A 19,296-nucleotide genomic window follows, 5' to 3' on the forward strand; every position below is an offset into this window, starting at 1 on the left:
AGATCATCAACTGGTGGGGCTGCCCACAAATAGGCATGATTACTTCTCGACTCAACAAAAAGCTTCACTGGTATTGCTCACGAACCAGCGACCCTCAGGCGAGGGTAGTGGATGCACTGACATCGCCTTTGCCTTACCGGCTGGCCTACCTGTTTCCTCCGATTCTATTGCTCCCAAGGGTGCTCAAGCGAATCAGAAATCAGGGATTCCAGGCAATTCTGATTGCCTCGGACGGCGTGGTACGCGGATCTTCTGGACATGTCCATAGACATGTCCCTTGGCCTCTACCACTAAGAAGAGATCTTCTTCAACAAGGGCCATTCGTCTACCCCAGGGGTGGGGAACCTTTTTTCTACCGAGGGACATTTGGATATTTATAAAATCCTTCGAGGGCTATACAAAAATTCTCAACTTAAAAAATTACCCTGCCCCCCAGTAGGTCTGCCCCTTAGAGGTACTGTGTGTGTGCGCGCGCGCCAAAGGCGCGCGTGACAAAAAAATGGGTGTGGCCAGTTAAAATGGGACGTGATACACATATGCCCCCAATAGTGCAGTGCCAGATCCACAATTGCCCCCGCAGTGCCAGGTATACAAATGCCCCCACAGTGCCAGGTATACAAATGCCCCTCACAGTGCCAGGTATACAAATGCCCCTCACAGTGCCAGGTATACAAATGCCCCTTACCGTGCCAGGTATACAAATGGGTGTGGCCAGTTAAAATGGGACGTGATACACATATGCCCCCAATAGTGCAGTGCCAGATCCACAATTGCCCCCACAGTGCCAAGTATACAAATGCCCCCCACAGTGCCAGGTATACAGATGTACCCACAGTGCCAGGTATAGAAATGCCCCCCACAGTGCCAGGTATACAAATGCCCCCCCACAGTGCCAGGTATACAGATGCCCCCCACAGTGCCAGGTATACAAATGCCCCCCCACAGTGCCAGGTATACAGATGCCCCCACAGTGCCAGGTATACAAATGCCCCCACAGTGCCAGGTATACAAATGCCCCCCACAGTGCCAGGTATACAGATATCCCCACAGTGCCAGGTATACAGATGCCCGCCCCGCTGCTGCTGCTTGCTGCTCCATTCGGCAGCGTTTCTCGTGTGTCAGGAGTGGACAGGGAGGAGAGCGCGGCTATGTCGGGCGGCGCCGGCGTGTAGGACTTCAAACCAGCCGCTGGTGCGAGAGCCAATCAGAGCTCGCGGACTGGCAGCCGCAGCTCCTGATTGGCTGCCAGTCTGCGAGCTCTGATTGGCTCATGAACCGGCGGCTGGTTTGAAGTCCTACAGGCCGCCGCCACCCGACATAGCCGCGCTCTCCTCCCTGTCTTGACAGCTGAGACACGCTGCCGCCGGACTGAGCGGCGGCGTGTCTCACTGACAGAAGCGGGTGGGCCGGAGCAAACTGCTTTGCAGGCCTTATACCGCCTGCGAACAGGAGGTTCCCCACCCCTGGTCTACCCGGACTTAAGGCGACTTCGTTTGACGGCAAGGAGGTTGAGCGAAACATTGCTACCATGGTTCAGGCCCGGAAACTTGTGACGTTGAAACACTATCATCATATCTGGAGAAGATATGTCTCTTGGTGCGAGGAACGCACGTATACGCCTGCAGAGTTCCACTTGGGACGTTTCCTGCTGGCTGGTGTGTATAAGGGCTTACGTCTGGGTTCCGTTAAGTTCCAGATTTCAGCTCTCTCAATTTTCTTTCAGAAGAAATTTTCAGTTTTGCCAGAAGTTCAGACCTTCTTACAAGGGGTGCTTCACATACAACCTCCTTTTGTGCCGCCTACGGCACCCTGGGATTTGAATGTGGTGTTGGAATTTCTACAGTCCTCCTGGTTTGAACCTCTGACGACAGTAGAAGACAAGTACCTCACGTGGAAGACGGTGATGTTACTGGCCCTGGCTTCTGCTAGACGTGTCTCAGAATTGGGTCCTTACCGTGTAAAAGTCCCTACTTGGTCTTTTACGAGGACAGAGCAGAGCTCAGGACTAGGCAGCAGTTCCTGCCGAAGGTTGTCTCTGCGTTCCACTTGAATCAGCCTATTGTGGTTCCATCCAGTTCTGACACTTCTGCTCCTCTGGACGCATTGGATGCTGTGCGAGCCTTGAAGATCTATATCAAGAGAATGGCTCAGATCAGAAAGAAGGATTCCTTGTTCGTGCTCTATGATGCACAGAAAAAGTGTTGCCCTGCTTCAAAGCAGTCCATTGCTCATTGGATTTGACTTACTATCCAACAGGCTTATGTGTCTGCAGCATTACCTGTTCCTAAGTCTCTGAAGGCCCACTCTACAAGATCAGTGGGCTCTTCCTGGGCGGCTGCTCGTGGAGGCTCGGCCTTTCAACTATGCCGAGCTGCTACCTGGTCGGGAAAGAACATTTTTGTTAATTTCTACTAGTTTGATACCCTGGCCAAAGAGGATACCCAATTTGGGCAGGCGGTGCTGCAGGCATCTCCGCACATTCCCGGCCATTCTGGAATCTTTGGGAAGTCCCCATCGTACTAAGTCTCCCCAATATCCCTTATGGATGCTAGAGAAAATAGGATTTTAATTACATACGGGTAAATCATTTTCTTGTAGTCCATAAGGAATATTGGGCACCCGCCTCAGTGCGTTGACTTTTCTGCAGGTTCTCTTTTATGTGGTTACCTGTTCAGCTGTTGCTGTTGTTGTTACCAGCTGTTGTTGGTTGTTGTATGTTAGTGGTGTGCTGGTGACCCAGTCTCACCACTCGTTATGTTCCTTCTCTCATATATGTCCTTTCTACTTCGGGCACTCTTTTTCCTGTAACTACCTGTGGTAGGCGACATAGAGGGGAGGAGCCAGCACACCCAGTGAAGAAATTTAAAGTGCACCGTCTCCTTTGGACCCCGTCTACGAAGTCTCCCCAATATCCCTTATGGACTACGAGAAAAGTATTTACCGGTAGGTAACTGAAAAATTAAAATAGGATTTTAGACAGCCTGTAACATGTCCGTTAGGAGCTGATTGGCTGCTACTTTTATCTCTGTGCTGTTTATCGCTCTCCAAAGCTTGATAAATAGGGACAATAGAATCTTTGGAAGAACACAGTGGAAGATGTACTAAGCCTTAGAGAGTGATAAAGTGGAGAGAGAAAAAGCACCAGCCAATCGGATCCTAACTGTCATGTTACAAGCTGTGTTTGAAAAATGACTGGAGCTGATTGATACTTTCTCTCTCCACTTTATCTCTCTCCAAGACTTAGTACATCTGCCCCCTGTAGCTGTTATTATGAGACTCTTCCTAACTACAGAGTGGTACCTACAGAGTGGTACTCAGGAAATGTTGCTTGGAATTTTGTATTCTTTTGTTCTCCTGCTCTGGTCTGGGGCGACTCCATATAGGGCCTAATTCAAGTTTGATTGCAAAAGCAAAATTTTCCTCTAATGGGCAAAACCATGTGCACTGCAGTTGGAGTAGATGTAACATGTGCAGAGAGAGTTAGATTTGGGTGGGTTATATTGTTTCTGTGCAGTGTAAATACTGGCTGCTTTATTTTTACACTGCAATTTAGATTTCAGTTTGAACACACCACACCCAAATCTTACTCTCTCTGCACATGTTATATTTGCTCCACCTGCACATCACTTTGCTAGTTTCAGAGTATAGCATCTCCACCAAGTATAGTAAATTTTAGGTGTAAGAGTAGGTAACAGCTGTAAGTTTATTTTTATTATACAAAGTCAATATATTTTACTGTTCCTACTTTACTTATACAGTAGCTCTAAGTGCATTTTTTGTCAGATTATGGGGGAAATGTAAATCTTAACGCGCCTCCGTCTAAAGTGAAGGGAGATAGAGGGGCGATATTCAAATGGCCCCCGTTATCGCCCCTATTGCGCCCAGTACAGTCTGGTTTAGGCGCGCAAAGCATATAAATATGACTAAACTGACGGGCGCGATCGTGAAAAGACCCGTTTGGGCCGCGGTTAGCAAGTTCAAATGAACTTGATTCAACATTAGAATAGCTGCGAGCAGGGAATAGGGGGGAACATTTGAATCTGGGCCTATATGTTCTCTTTTGGAAAAGGTTAGAACATATCACTGACAACTGTCGATATACAGTATGATTGTATGCAAGTTCATTGTGTTGAGCTGTGTACTTTTGTTTGTTGTATTTTGTTGCAATTCAGTAAAAAGAGATAAAAGAATAAAATAACCTTGAAAAGAGTGGAATTATGGCTAATGTGATCTGTTCCTTTGCATCAGGTGGATGATGAAGATGATTTGGAGTCTGGAGATGCAGAGGATGATCTGGATGACGAAGATAGTAGAGAAGATGATATGTAGAGAGATATTCATTGTGCTTTTTTTTTATACAGAAAACAATAATCCGCAAATTAGTAATTTCCCTAATTCAGCCTGTAGGCAATGTGACTGCAAATCAAAGGAAGTTATGTAGGTTCTAGAGCTGTTGCCATAATTATTCTATACAGCCAACAGGTATATGGATTGGTTTGGAAATTTGGTCTTAAGGCTCTGACAGTGTTATTTTTCGCACCTTCTCTGTGGTGCAACTCTTACTCCTTGTCCAGTGAAAACATTGCTATGCAGTGTCAAATTATCCCCAGTACTTGCAGTGCTGGCACATAGAATTCTATCTGCTGAAACCTGCTGCTACAGCCACTTCACCCACACAAAATCAGGAAAAGATCACAGATAACTGACTCAGTTCTAAGACAGGAAAGTTAATGGAGCAAGGACGTTAAAATAAAGCTACTGCTCCTTGTTATTTTAAAGTGTTTAAATATGAGGGTAGTAGGTCTAGTGCCTTCACGCCTAAAGCTGCGTTCCTCACTGTTCATGTTATACTCTACTGCAAATGTGTAGGCATTATTCTGCTATATTCTCATTTCTTTTATTTGCACCATATATACTTTTAAGTGGTAGGAGGGTTGCATAATACAACACCATTTAAAATGTTTTCAAACTTAGAACTTGCCATTGCCCCTGGTTTACTGTACTGTTTAAGTGAGACAGAGTTATATAATTTATTGGCTTACGACAGGCCATAGAAATGAAAGTACAGAATGACATTTTAAAGAGTGAAAATATGAATTACATTAATTTCATGTTTTACAAATAAAATAATGCATTTACTTACCACCTTTTTGCCTTGTATACTTTATTTTATTTAAATGGTATTTATTTCTACTTATGTGCATTTCTAATTATTGCTAGTAGTAGTATTACCAGTTTTTTATATAGCGCACACATATTCCGCAGCGCTTTACAGAGAGTATCTGGCCATTCACATCAGTCCCTGCCCCAGGGGAGCTTACATTCTATATTCCCTACCACATGTACACGCACACACATTCACACTAGGGTTAATTTTCTTGGGAGCCAATTAACCTACTTGTATATTTATGGATTGTGGGAGGAGACCGAAGCACCCGGAGAAAGCCCACGCAAGTACGGGGAGAATATACAAACACCACACAGTTAAGGCCATGGTGGGAATCGAACCCATGACCTCAGTGCTGTGAGGCGGTAAATGCTAACCATTACACCATCCGTACTGCCCGTACTGATACCTATATATTCAAGAATTGTTTTAACCATTTAACTGACAATTTTTTTCCCCAAAAACCACTCTAAAATTGTCGAGGTTATTTATGAGTGAATTAGGCGGAGAACATGAATTTAACCCTATCCAAAATGATTTTAGCCAAAAAAATAAAATAAATATATATATATATATATATATATATATATATATATATATATATATATTTATTTATTTATTTTTCATTTATTTTTTTCAAACATCGGATCAGAAACATTGCGACCATCGGAAACTTTGCGACCATCGCGGCTTTCATTTAGAAAGTCGGGACAGCCTCAAGGTACACAGGGAGGACTTGGGAGGATTATTTTACACTTTCCCGGCAGCTGGAGGGGTGGTCCTGCCGTGCTGACCGATTCACAGATGCGATGCAATCCCCACTGGTCCATTTGGTTGAGTTTCAAGTACAAGTGTGTGTGTGTGTGTGTGAGAACAAAAGGGGTGCCAACTATAGTGCATTATGTACCAAAATTCTATAAATAAAAAATAGATATCCTGCGATTCAGAATGTTACTTTTATTATTGTTATTATTATTATTATCCTTTATATGGTGCTACAAGGGATCCACAGCACCCAATTAAAAAAAATAACCAAACAAGAAAACAGTGACTTACAATTCAAGACGAAATAGGCCAAGTACAGGATAAATAATGCTGCATCAGCAGACAACACTGAAATGAGCATCAGGTTGGTAGAAAACCTAGGGATTTGGTGCTGTCAAGGGGAGTATGGAGTAGAAGATGGTTTAAGTAAGAGAAGGAATATGAGGGGAGATGGTCCTGATTATGAGAGCTTACATTCTGAAGGGGAGGGGCAGACAGGGGTGACACAGGTGGGGTAAACAGTGAGCATGGGACAGAGGGAATATACTTTGTATCATGCTCATGAAACCTAATAGTGCTTATGTCAAGATTCTTTCAGTGTTTGTATCAATCAGGGAAAGGGTGATGTTCATCTGGATAACTATGACAGGATGTGACTATATCCCAAATGAGTGAATGACCTCCAAATAAAGAGGAATACCAATACAGGTTGAGTCTCCCATATCCATTGTTCCAAAACCAAAGTATTCCAAAAATTTAAGTTTTCAGGAGCCATGACACATAACTGATGTCATCTTATAGCTATAATGTGTGACTGCCACGGATATACGCATTTGTACCCGGCCGCCTACAGTTACAGTCTCAGTGAAGCTTCTATAGGCTAATCCACCGAGAGATGCTGAGAGTTGTAGTCACACACAACCCCTCAGTCCTGCCAGTCACATCTTCTATCTAGGGCTCTCCGATTCAGTGACATAATCGGATTATTTGGACCTAATCCTGACCAACTAATCCCACCCCCGGGGTCTTGTGCTGTCACTGCTGCAGACCCACCCAACGGGCCATCTGATATCCAGTTGCTACTGGTGGAGCTGCTATACCTTCCTTTCCATTGAATCTTGTGCAGTAACTGACCTGACTTACCTCCGCCACTTGTACACACCTACATCCACCGCAGATCTTTGGTAAATTCTCCAAGATGTTTGGACCAACCTCCCTGCCGAGTTCCACAATACTATGCAAAAGTTTTAGGCAGGTGTGGAAGAAATGCTGCAAAGTAAGAATGCTTTCAAAAATAAAATAGTCAATAGCTTATTTCTCTAGCATCCATAAGGGATATTGTGGACAGAATTACAGATGGGTCCTCCATTATCTTGTCTGTTTCTGTGCCTAGATGGAAGTTTACTCACGCCTAGGCGATGTCTTAGGTTGCTGAGTTTAGTCACGGACAAGCGCGTTGAGGCACGAGCTTGCAATGCACATCACCACTGGGTGACTAATGCTCCACTAATCCAGTACTTTAGTTTGAATAGCGGTAGATTGATCTACAGTACAAGCTCTGGCAAATGGTCAGTGATGACTGTAATGTTAATATACAGTCCTGTACTGCATAGTGTACGCACAGATGGTGACCAATAGTCAGACGGAGAGAGTAAAAATAAAATAGTTTATTCAGACGCAAACAAACGTGTTAAAACACTTGTGCATGCAGACGCAACTAATGTGTGAAAGGAATAATGTATCTCATTGACTTTAAAGTATGTACAGTGCACTAAATACCGTGTTTTGCAATCTGAGCGTCCGAGTCATCTAACAGCATAAACAAACACCAATGGGAAGACATCACTGCTTGCATTACTTTTACACATGAACTTGTGTAACTTCCATGCAGCGACGTGGGTGAGCAAGCTGTGAAGGCTCCCGCCTCTCACGCTCTCAGTTCTATTCCCAAAGTGCCAATCTATATTTGTTTTCTCCTAACATTCATTTTATAAAAAATGTTTTCTTTGTAATACATTTAATGGAAGGGTGCACACAGGTTTCACATAAATCAGAGTAAATCTGCAGGAGCGAGTCATTCTGCTATATAAAATACACGGGTAATGAGCACCCGTAGACATACAGTACCAGTAAATATAAATTAGTGTATTCTGACGCAACTAACTGTTTGAGCAACACAGTACTGTAGATCGTCGGCGTTAGAGAATCTGTGTTGTACTTTATACAACTTTGTAATTTACTAAGAATTTGTATTCTCAATCACTGCCGACAAGAGCCAAACGCTGCCAGGAAAGCATCGAATTCGTTAAAAAAAGGAGCTTTCAAATAGACATGCTTTTTGCTGGCGTGGATCACTGAGATCCATGCATGCTTCTCTGTGGAAAAGGGTCAGAAATAGTTAAAAATTTCAAAAATAAATTTGCATGGGGTCCCCCCTCCTAAGCATAACCAGCCTCGGGCTCCTTGAGCCGGTCCTGGTAGTTTAGATACCGGGGAAAAATTGACTGGGGTCCCCCTGTATTTAGACAACCAGCATCGGGCTCTTGGGCCGGCCCTGGTTCCAAAAATACGGGGGACAAAAGACATAGGAGTCACCCGTATTTTTAAAACCAGCACCGGGCTCCACTAGCCGAGAAGATAATGCCACAGCCGGGGGACTGATTTATGTAGGTCCCTGCGGCCGTGGCATTACCAGCCAACTAGTCACCACTGGATGGGGTACCCTGGGGCAGTGGGGACTCCTTAAATGAAAGGGTCCCCCCCTCCAGGCACCCAAGGGCCAGGGGTGAAGCCCAAGGCTGCACCCCCCCCCCCCCCAATCCCTGGGTGGTGGATGGGGGGCTGATAGCCTTTTTGTGTGTAAAAATAATAATAGTCTTTTGTTTTAGAACTACAAGTTCCAGCATGCCTCCCCCGCTTGCTGGTACTGGGAGAGCCACAAGTACCAGCATGCAGGGAAATAACGGGCCTGCTGGTACCTGTACTTCTACAACAAAAGAAATACCCAAACAAAAACAAGACACACACACCGTGACAGTACAATTTTATTAAAACACCCACACACTCATACATACTTACCTACATCCCACGCCGCCCAATCACGTCCCCTTCTACATGTAGAATCCAAACGTTTACCTGTAAATACAAAATTCCAATATACTCACCTATTATCCAGTGATATTCGGTTCTCTTCTTTCCTGACGTAATCCACGGCCTTGTCTAAAATAAAAAAACGAAAGTCCGATCCACGCCACTAAAGGGGTTCCATGTTTACACATGGAACCCCTTTCCCCAAATGCCTGGCCCCCCTGTGACTCATGTCATCGGAGATCCCAGCAGCCAATCAGGGAGTGCACGTCATGGCGCTCTCCTGCTTGGCTGTGTGCTACTAGCCTGTCAATCAGGAGTAGCGCAGCGGCTAGAATGGAGCTTAGTGCAGATCCATTCTAGCCTATGATGGTAACTTTGCGGTGTGTGGCTAACCGCAATGTTAATTGGGGTGTCTCTTGTGGGTGACCCCAATTAACTTCAAGGTTAGCCAGGTCCCGGCATTCGGGGATAGGGGTTCCATGTGTCCACATGGACCCCTTTAGTTGCGTGGAGCGGGATTTATTTATTTTTTAATCTAACCTTTGGATTACTACAGGACCGAAGAGGAACGAGCTTCACCTGATGGTCCGTAATTATAATTTTATTCCTTACAGGTACCCCGTGGATTGTACTGGACAAGTGGACGTGATTCTCGGTGTGGGATGTAGGTAAGTATGTATGAGTGTGTGTGTTTGAATAAAATTTCTCTCACGTCCTAGACCTAGAGGATGCTGGGGTCCATATGAGTACCATGAGGTATAGACGGGTCCACCAGGAGCCATGGGCACTTTAAGACTTTGAGTTTGGTCTGGCTCCTCCCTCTATGCCCCTCCTACCAGACCCAGTTTAGAAAATGTGCCCGGAGGAGCCGGTCACAGATAGGGGAGCTCCTAGAGCTTCTTTGTTTTTTTTTTTTGTTTTTTAAGACAATTTAGGCACAGGGAGGCTGCTGGCAACAGCCTCCCTGCTTCATGGGACTTAGGGGGGGGAGTAGTGTTCAACCCTCTGAGGTTAATGGCCACTATCTCCGCTGACAGGACCCTGAGCTCCTGAGGCGACCGCTCACTCCAGCAGCATGCTGCCACCCCCTAACAGAGCCAGAAGATCGCAGTGATGTGTCTCCGGCGACCCAACAAGCGGGGAGCCGATGTGTATGGTGGCTACAGGGTTAGGAGCGCAGTACTGACACTGCGCTCCGGAAGGCACAGTGGTACAGATGTGGCGCTGTGAGGGGAGCCCTGGGCCAGCGCGATACCCTTACAACTGGTCACTCTGACTATCAGGGGCTTTGGTTACACTACTAGCGCTATTACCTCAGCCCAGTATAAATATTTGAAATGTGCGGGAAGACGCGCCATGTTCAGGGGACGGAGATTCTCAGAGCGGACCCAGCAGCTCACAGGCGCCATTTTCTCCCTGCTGATCCACACGCTGAGATGCTAACAGGGAGCGCTGACCCTCCACGACTCCAGATATTCTGTGCGGTACCAGGGGGTGGTAGAAGGGGGGGAGGCTGTATATTAACTGTGTAGTTCTATTAAGGGTACACAGAACCAGGCAGTTATTCTATAACTGGCTACTGGGGAGCTGTGTGTGCTGGCTCCAAGCTCTGTGTTTCTCTGAAGGTACTTGGGGGGGGGGGGGGGGGGGACAGTATCTGACATTTTCCTGTGTGTGTGTGTTGATAATGTCGGTATTATCTTAGACCGCAAAGCTATACCCCTTTGTACACTATTACTGTTGAGCCGCTATGGCCGCTAGACTACGTGCACTTGCTGCGCACTTTATACGCTATTTGTGTACAGAGTCCTGCACGTGGTATGCACTTGGCGTACGCACGCTGCGCTGAGTGTACGGAGTACACACAGCGAGCGCTCACACAATGGATAACCTCTAAACCTTGTTAATGAAACAATGTAATGATATGCTTATACTTTAAACCTTTGGCAGCAAAGTACTGCAACGATGTTATACCTTTAAACCTTAAATAGCGCTGGCGATACAAAGTATCCGCAGTGCGTACACCTTAACAATGCTTATACACCTTAAACAGGTTAAACTACTTTAAAGCCCATGCAGGAAAGTGAAAACACAACACTGTTTGTAGTTGAAACCACAGGGTTCTAAGGCCTCCGTGGATTGATTCCAAAAAGGTAAAACAATACAATTTATACACTACAGGCTAACAAGTAAATCTAAACAGAAATAATGGCTACAGAGAATGTACGTACGTGAGAATATTCGCAAGCGCAACCCGAATCCGGTCCTCCGCTGGTCATACAGATAGCGTTTAGAGTCTTCTGACCGGCCAGGCAACAATGGTCCTTTTATACACAACATGCATACACAATACAATGGTCACTGTAATCTCATTGTTCATTGGACACAGAGATATGTCTCCACATTACAGAAAAGGTCATAGGTGGATTTGAAAAGGTGGGCGATGTCATTCCCAACTGCTCTTGTGGGTGGTATCCTCTGGATTCCCGCCGCATATGTAATTTACAGTAAATACAGTTAATGTTCATAATCTACTTTTGTACATAACTATACGCAGGAACAAGCAATCTTTCTCTAACTAACACCGGAATGTTACCCTCAAAATACCCTACAGCTGGATACTAGACATCACCTTCCAACCTTTATCTGACCCTTCCTATCATGCAAAGAGGAATCTCTCTGTCCAGGAACTGTTTAAACTAATAATACTCGCTGACATGGTCTAGGGGGAACTATATCTAAAATATACGCTATATGGGTTAAATATGCTATGTTCTAATAACACGCTACACGCTCACAAACTCCGCCGTAAATACCCATATCATGCGCATGATCGCCGGAGCGATCTTACGCAACTTGCGGATATGTGCACGCACGGCGGACTGAGTGCACGAGCAGCGGGCATGTGCATGGGGTAAGTACAAGGCATATGCATTATGATATTTTTCGACTGACAGTCCACCCTTTGGCAGTCAACAATAACTGCCACTATCTAAACATTAAGCAGAAAAATATACAATACAATATCTATAAGGTATTTGGGTGGTAGGAGGAGAGGAGTAGGCAGGAAATGTATGGCCTAGTGGGATAGTAAAAGCATGTATGTATGAAATCCATGTCTGAGGGGCATGTATCATCGTGCCGTACATGTTCTAGATAAGCTTCGAGGTATTGCGAAGTATACATTAAATCCTTCTTATCCCATATTAAGGGTATGTAAGTGTGCCAACAAACACTACCGAGCTCTTTTCGACTTCTTGTTCCAACAAATGGGGTGCACATTTAGTTGATTATACATGGAGGGGGGAAAAACATGTGAGTGCTAATATATGTATCTATATCACCTGTCGACTATGTGTGTCACTACCTGAAGGTTGTAGAGATGAAGATACGAAACATATCACAAATACATTCACATAATCATGTGTGCAATCGTCCTTTGGTGTTGGTTGGAGTCTTGTCCGGATGGGTGTATCCTTGCTGTGGGTGGTAATCAAAGTCTTTCAAGTGTCCATAAAAGTCTTTAAAAGTCTTTAGAGTGTCTATAAAAGTCTGTAGAATGTCCATCAAAGTCTGTAGAATGTCCATCAAAGTCTGTAGAATGTCCATCAAAGTCTTCTTCCGAATGGATGTATTTTTGCTTGGGAGAAAAACAAAGGAGAAACGGGTGAAAGAAACGGACCATGGAATCACGTCTTATCACAACATTGTCTCAATTGATGGGTCATAAATTAAACCAGTTTGTGTAACAATGCCCCCGCTCCTCAAACTCATCACTTTGGTACTGCGCTTGCACTGCATTAAAATCCGAACACATCTAAATATCAAACCAATCATTACGACGACTCCCAGGATACAAAAGAGAAACTTTCCTACACTCACGATAACATTTTGAGCCCATTCTCCTAAACCAGAGAACCAATTGCGTGGGTTCAACCATGAGACCCAGCCTGTCAGTTCATTACTCACCGCAGTAAGGGTAAGGTTGTGTCTCCTTCGGAACTCCCATTTCAACTGCAAGATATCGTCCATCTTTTGATCTATGACCTTGGTTGGGTCATCAGTGCTGTTTGTAATATACGTGCAGCACTTCACACCATACTGAGTTGCTAGGGTGACACAGTACCCGCCTGTCACCGCTGTGATGTCATTGAGAACCATCCTGTGCTGGATCAGTTCCGTTTTGTAAGCTTGCAATTCCCTCCCAGTATACCTGAAGGTGTCATCATACATCTCGGTGATATTATCTATCAGGTTCGCTAGCGCATGAATATACCTAAAATTTATAATTCCTCTGGCGGTACGGGTGATATCTAACGCGAGTAGGAATTGAATCCCGGTGGATTCGTGGATCAAATCAGAGGCTGTGTGCTCTGTCCTATCTATAAGGTGTCTCTTAACGATGTGTTCATAATGAGTGTGATTGTAAGGAGCTTGAGCATTGCGGTGAACGTCTTTCATCTTATTATGGGTTATGGTCATTACTTCTGGCAACACTCTTCCACTGTAACACAATCCCTCTGAGTTTGGGGCAAGCCACTTATACGCCTTCCTCCCGCATATGAAATATGCATCATCGGGGAGAACATATGGGACAGAATATGACATTACCATATTGCAAACCTTCCAAGTGAAAAATCCTATCCCTAACTCTCTCATCTGTTCAGTGCACGTATCAGGCTGTATGATATGCGCACAGTACCCTGGAGATACTTCTCCAACCCGCATGGTCCTACTTCCTAGAGTATACCTGTACCGAAAATATCTTCCACCGTCGGCTATTTGGCGTATAAGTTCTGAGTATACGGGCATTCTATCGGCTCTGTGTGAAAATGCCATGGTTTGGTTATTCCATGTCACTTCCCAATTTCCCGGCTTTCGGGGATTGGAACTGTTGAAACATACTAAGGACCTATCCACATGATATTGGTGGAGCTTCAAACTAGGGGGCCTTGAAATATTAAATTTCTTGTCCACCGGTCTCCCACCCCTTAATTCAAGTACCTCATCTATTGTTAAGGGATACGGTACTAGTCCTGACTTGCTCTGACCTTGAGGTACTTGTGAGCACACCCAGCATTCTGTTTGGTTTAAAACCTTACCTACTAATGAGTGATAGTCACTCAATGGATGACGGTCCATGTTGATATTAAGGCTGGACTGACATCTCTGGATGCACCCGTCCTCAACTATGTTTTCACAGTTTCTACAAATACAATTTTCCTCAGCCAACAACCCTTCACAGTGCCTCCTAGTTTCATGACTACCAGATCGTTTTCTGATACTCGCCTTTGCTCGGTGAATGTGTTGCTCTTGGAATTCTACAAATCCGTCCTTGTCATCAGAACCCATTCCAGATCCTTTCTCGACCTCTCTGGTACTCTCACCGAAACAGACTGCTCTGGTCAACAACAGGGTCAACAGGAAAACCCGGAATGCAGTCTCTTGGGGTAAGTCCATCTTGCTAAGGGGAGAGAAAAAGGAGCAAGGAAGGGGGAAAGGAGGGTAATGGGAGATGGAGAAAATAATAAAAAGGAAAAAGAAATTTGGTGCGACAACCGCCTCTGGTCTTGTAGTTCTCTGTGCTCAGGTGCCGTGACAACAGTCCTGCCTCTCAACCTTCCCGGAACAAGCACTCCAGTGATACGATTTCCTCCACACTCTGCTCTTTGTCACGGGCTTTCTCTGGGTCAGCGACCTTCTTACAGTGGGACGAATGGACCCAAGTCTCTCTCTCGGCGACCTTCAATGCTGTCGTGCTGGTTAGTAAGACTTGGTACGGTCCTTCCCACCGGTCAATAAGGCAACCTGAGCGTAGAAAATTTCGAATCATCAGCACAAGCTGAGGAGAAAATGGCCCAGTCAGTGGGTAAAGGAGGCAAAACTTTTTTTAGGTATATAAGCGAAAGGAGAAAAACAAAAGGCGGAATTATAAAACTAAAGACGGACACTGGGAGTCTTGTTGAAGGAGACAATTTAATAGCAGATCATCTTAAAGATTATTTTTGCTCAGTATTTACTACTGAAAGAGAGGGGAAGGGGCCACAGTTAAGTTGCAGGGATATTCAGGAAAATGAAACAAGTATATTTACAGAGGAGAAGGTCCTAACAGAACTCTCAAAGCTGAAAGTGGACAAATCTATGGGGCCAGATGGGATACATCCAAGGATACTAAAAGAACTTAAAGAGGTGCTGGTAGCACCATTGACAGAATTATTCAACCAGTCATTAGCTACAGGAGTAATTCCAGGGGACTGGAAAAGAGCAAACGTAGTCCCACTGCACAAAAGTGGAAGCAAGGAAGAGGCAAACAACTACAGACCAGTGAGTCTTACATCAGTAGTAGGGAAATTGATGGAAACACTCTTAAAAGAAAGAGTTGTAGATTATCTCAAATCCGGCAATTTACTGGATCCCAAACAGCATGGATTCACTGGGGGGAGATCATGTCAAACAAATCTTATTGACTTTTTTGATTGTGTGACTAAAGTGATGGATAAAGGTGGAGCCATGGATATAGCTTATCTAGACTTTAGTAAGGCTTTTGACACAGTTCCACATCGCAGATTGCTAAATAAACTTGAAAGTTTGGGATTGGATATTAGGATTATTGAATGGATAAGATCTTGGTTGAAGGATAGAAAACAGAGAGTTGTGGTAAATGGAGTGCATTCACAGGAGGGAAATGTTACCAGTGGAGTACCCCAGGGATCTGTACTTGGACCAGTGCTTTTTAATATCTTTATTAGTGACATTGCAAATGGCATTAAAGGGAAAGTATGCCTTTTGGCAGATGACACAAAGGTATGCAACAGGGTAGACACACCAGGTGGGGTAAAACAAATGATTGAGGATCTAGGTAGACTAGAGGAATGGTCAAGAGTCTGGCAATTACAGTTTAATGCCAAAAAATGCAAAATCATGCACTTGGGTCTCAAAAATCCTAAAGCTAAATACAGTATTAATGGCACTATACTGGAAACTACGGAGGAGGAAAGGGATCTAGGAGTCACTATTTCAGATGACTTAAAGGCAGGTAAGCAATGTAACAAGGCAATGAGGAAGGCTAGTCAGATGCTTGGCTGCATTGGGAGAGGAATCAGCAGCAGAAAGAAAGAAGTAATAATGCCACTGTATAGGTCATTGGTACGGCCTCATCTAGAATACTGTATTCAGTTCTGGAGGCCATATCTTCAAAAGGATATTAATACATTAGAAACTGTACAAAGGAGGGCAACTAAAATGGTGCATGGCCTACATCACAAAACATACCCAGAAAGACCAAGAAATCTCAATATGTATAGTTTGGAGCAGAGAAGGGAAAGGGGGGACATGATAGAAACTTTCAAATATATCAAGGGTTTTAACAAAGTCCGGGAGGGAAACATTCTCCAAATGAAGAGAAGCAATAGGACACAAGGACATGCACTGAGACTGGAGGGGGGGAGGTTCAGGGGAAATTTCCAGAAATATTATTTCACAGAAAGGGTAGTGGACAAGTGGAATAGCCTCCCATCAGAGGTGGTAGAGGCTAAGACAGTAGAGCAATTTAAACATGCATGGGATAGACATAAGGATATCCTTACAAAGAAATAAGGATCAAATAAGGTTAGAGATAAAAATAATATAAAAAAAAAAAAAAAACGGGCAGACTAGATGGGCCAAGTGGTTCTTATCTGCCGACAAATTCTATGTTTCTATGTTCAATGTCATGACAATTACTGTCTGGCAGGTCAGGAATCACCAGCTTTAGATTGCTGTTTTAATTTCTCAACTGCTTGCTCATCTTCACCAAATATTTTACAGTTACTTCATTATTGCATTTCAAATCATCCTGGGGGTCAATCATTACATGGGGTTGTCGACCAAAAAGAATCTCAAAGGGTGATAGGTTAAGGGGGGACCTGGGAGTGGTTCTGATGCTGTACAATACAAGTGGCAAAGCTTCTGGCCACAACAATCCAGTTTCAGCCATCACTTTGCTCAACTTGTTCTTAATAGTGCTGTTTACTCTTTCCACTTTCGCACTTGCCTGTGGGCGGTACGGAGTATGCAGCTTACTATTAATTCCCATTAATTTGCACATAACCTGAAAGACTTCACCTGTAAAATGGGTACCCCTATCACTTTCAATTATCCTAGGGATACCATATCTGCACACAAATTCCTGCACGATCTTCTTTGCAGTGAACGTAGCAGTATTTGTGGCAGCGGGGAATGCTTCTACCCAATTTGAAAACACGTCAATACATACCAACACGTACTTTAAATTTCTGCAGGGTGGCAACTGTATGAAATCAATTTGTATTACCTGAAAAGGGCCGTCTGTTGGCGGGATATGGGATGGTTCTGTTGGTATTGACTTTCCAATATTCTTCCTCAAGCAGATAAGACATGTCATTGCTCTCTTACCCGCATGAGAAGAGAATCCTGGTGCACACCAGTAGGCTCTTACCAGCTTACACATACCTTCTTTGCCCAGATGAGTCAGACCATGTGCCGCCTCAGCTAAACTTGGAAGGTATGCTCTGGGAGCTACTGGCTTACCCTGTCCATCTGTCCAGAGTCCTGAGGACTCCTGGCCATATCCTTTTGACCTCCAGACTGCCTTTTCCTGTGGAGAACACAAATTTTGCATTTCACTTAGTTTTTGTGTGTTGACGGTATTGAATACCATCAGTTGTGTGATGTCTGTCTGTATGGGGGTGCTGGCTGCTGATTTAGTAGCTTCGTCTGCCCGGCTGTTACCAAGTGACACTGGGTCTTGGCTGTAAGTGTGGGCTTTGCACTTGATAACAGCCACTCTGTCAGGTTCCTGTATCGCTGCTAGAAGTCTTTTGATGTGGGTCGCATGCGCCATGGGTGTGCCAGCTGCCGTCATGAAATTTCTGAGGCGCCATAGGGCCCCGAAATCATGCACTACTCCAAAGGCATACCTAGAATCCGTGTAGATATTGGCTGACTTACCCTTTGCCAATTCACACGCTCTGGTTAGGGCGACCAGCTCAGCAACTTGCGCTGAGTGAGGTGGGCCCAGGGATTCCGCTTCTATGATACCTTTGTCATCTACGACTGCGTATCCAGTACACAAGTCTCCCGAGTCCGTCTGTCTGTGGCAACTACCGTCAGTGTAAAAAGTAAAATCTACGCCTTCCAGTGGGTTGTCACTAATGTCGGGCCTTGCAGTGAAAGTTTGGTTCAAATTTTCCATACAATCATGTGTGTCAGTGTCTGTACTAAATCCTCCTTCACCATCACTCTCATCCCCCACCCTTTGTGCCTGTCCAGGCACACCTGGGAGATACGTTGCAGGATTTAGTGCGCTGCATCTCCTTATGGTGATGTTTACAGGGGCCATTAGTGCTAATTCCCACCTTGTAAACCGTGCTGATGAGACGTGTCTGGTTTGGGCAGAATTCAGTAAGGCTGACACTGCATGAGGTGTATGGATGGTCAGGTTGTGTCCCAACACTACATCTTCGCTTTTACTCACTAGCAATGCTATTGCTGCAACACTTCGCAAGCATGTGGGGAGAGACCGTGCTACGGTGTCCAATTGTGCACTGTAGTAAGCTACCAGCCTGCTGGCATCACCATGTTTCTGGGTTAAAACACCTGCCGCACACCCAGCACTCTCCGTACCGTACAACTCAAAGGGTTTCCCATAATCTGGCATACCTAATGCAGATGCCTGTGATAGGCACTGTTTGAGTCTCTCAAATGCCAGTTCGGACTCATCTGTGTGCGCAATCCGATCTGGTTTGTTTGACGAGACCATCTCTTGCAAAGGTAAAGCTAGTATGGAGAACCCTGGGATCCAGTTTCGGCAGTACCCACACATTCCTAGGAAAGTGCGGATCTGTTGCTGGGTTTGTGGCAGAGTCATGTCGCGAATCGCCTGTATTCTATCAGCGGTGAGGTGTCTCAGTCCTTGTGTTAAGCAATGTCCCAAGTATTTCACTTTGGTCTGGCACAACTGTAACTTATCCTTTGAAACCTTGTGTCCCGTATTAGAAAGGTGAAACAGAAGCTGTTTCGTGTCTTTCAAGGACGATTCGAGTGAATCAGAACACAGCAGTAAGTCATCTACATACTGTATTAATACTGATCCGCTCTCAGGTTGAAAGGATTGTAAACAGTCATGCAAAGTCTGTGAGAAAATACTTGGGCTGTCAATGAAACCTTGGGGTAAGCGAGTCCAGGTGTACTGTACTCCTCTGTATGTAAATGCAAACAAGTATTGGCTGTCAGGGTGCAGAGGGACCGAAAAGAAA

At 44.8% G+C, this 19,296-nt stretch overlaps 1 protein-coding gene across 4 annotated transcripts in view; it reads left to right on the forward strand.

The window, feature by feature from the left end:
• Positions 1-5,145, forward strand: part of USO1 (USO1 vesicle transport factor) — a 285,018-nt gene extending 279,873 nt beyond the window's left edge. For all 4 annotated transcript variants that reach the window (XM_063916925.1, XM_063916933.1, XM_063916940.1 and 1 more), the window contains one exon: positions 4,249-5,145. In XM_063916925.1, the coding sequence (XP_063772995.1) occupies positions 4,249-4,329 (81 nt within the window). In that variant the 3' untranslated portion in view covers positions 4,330-5,145. The remainder of the gene's footprint in view (positions 1-4,248) is intronic.
• The last annotated feature ends 14,151 nt before the right edge of the window (positions 5,146-19,296 follow it).

This window comes from Pseudophryne corroboree, chromosome 1 (assembly GCF_028390025.1).
Source record: "Pseudophryne corroboree isolate aPseCor3 chromosome 1, aPseCor3.hap2, whole genome shotgun sequence".
NCBI lineage: Eukaryota > Metazoa > Chordata > Amphibia > Anura > Myobatrachidae > Pseudophryne > Pseudophryne corroboree.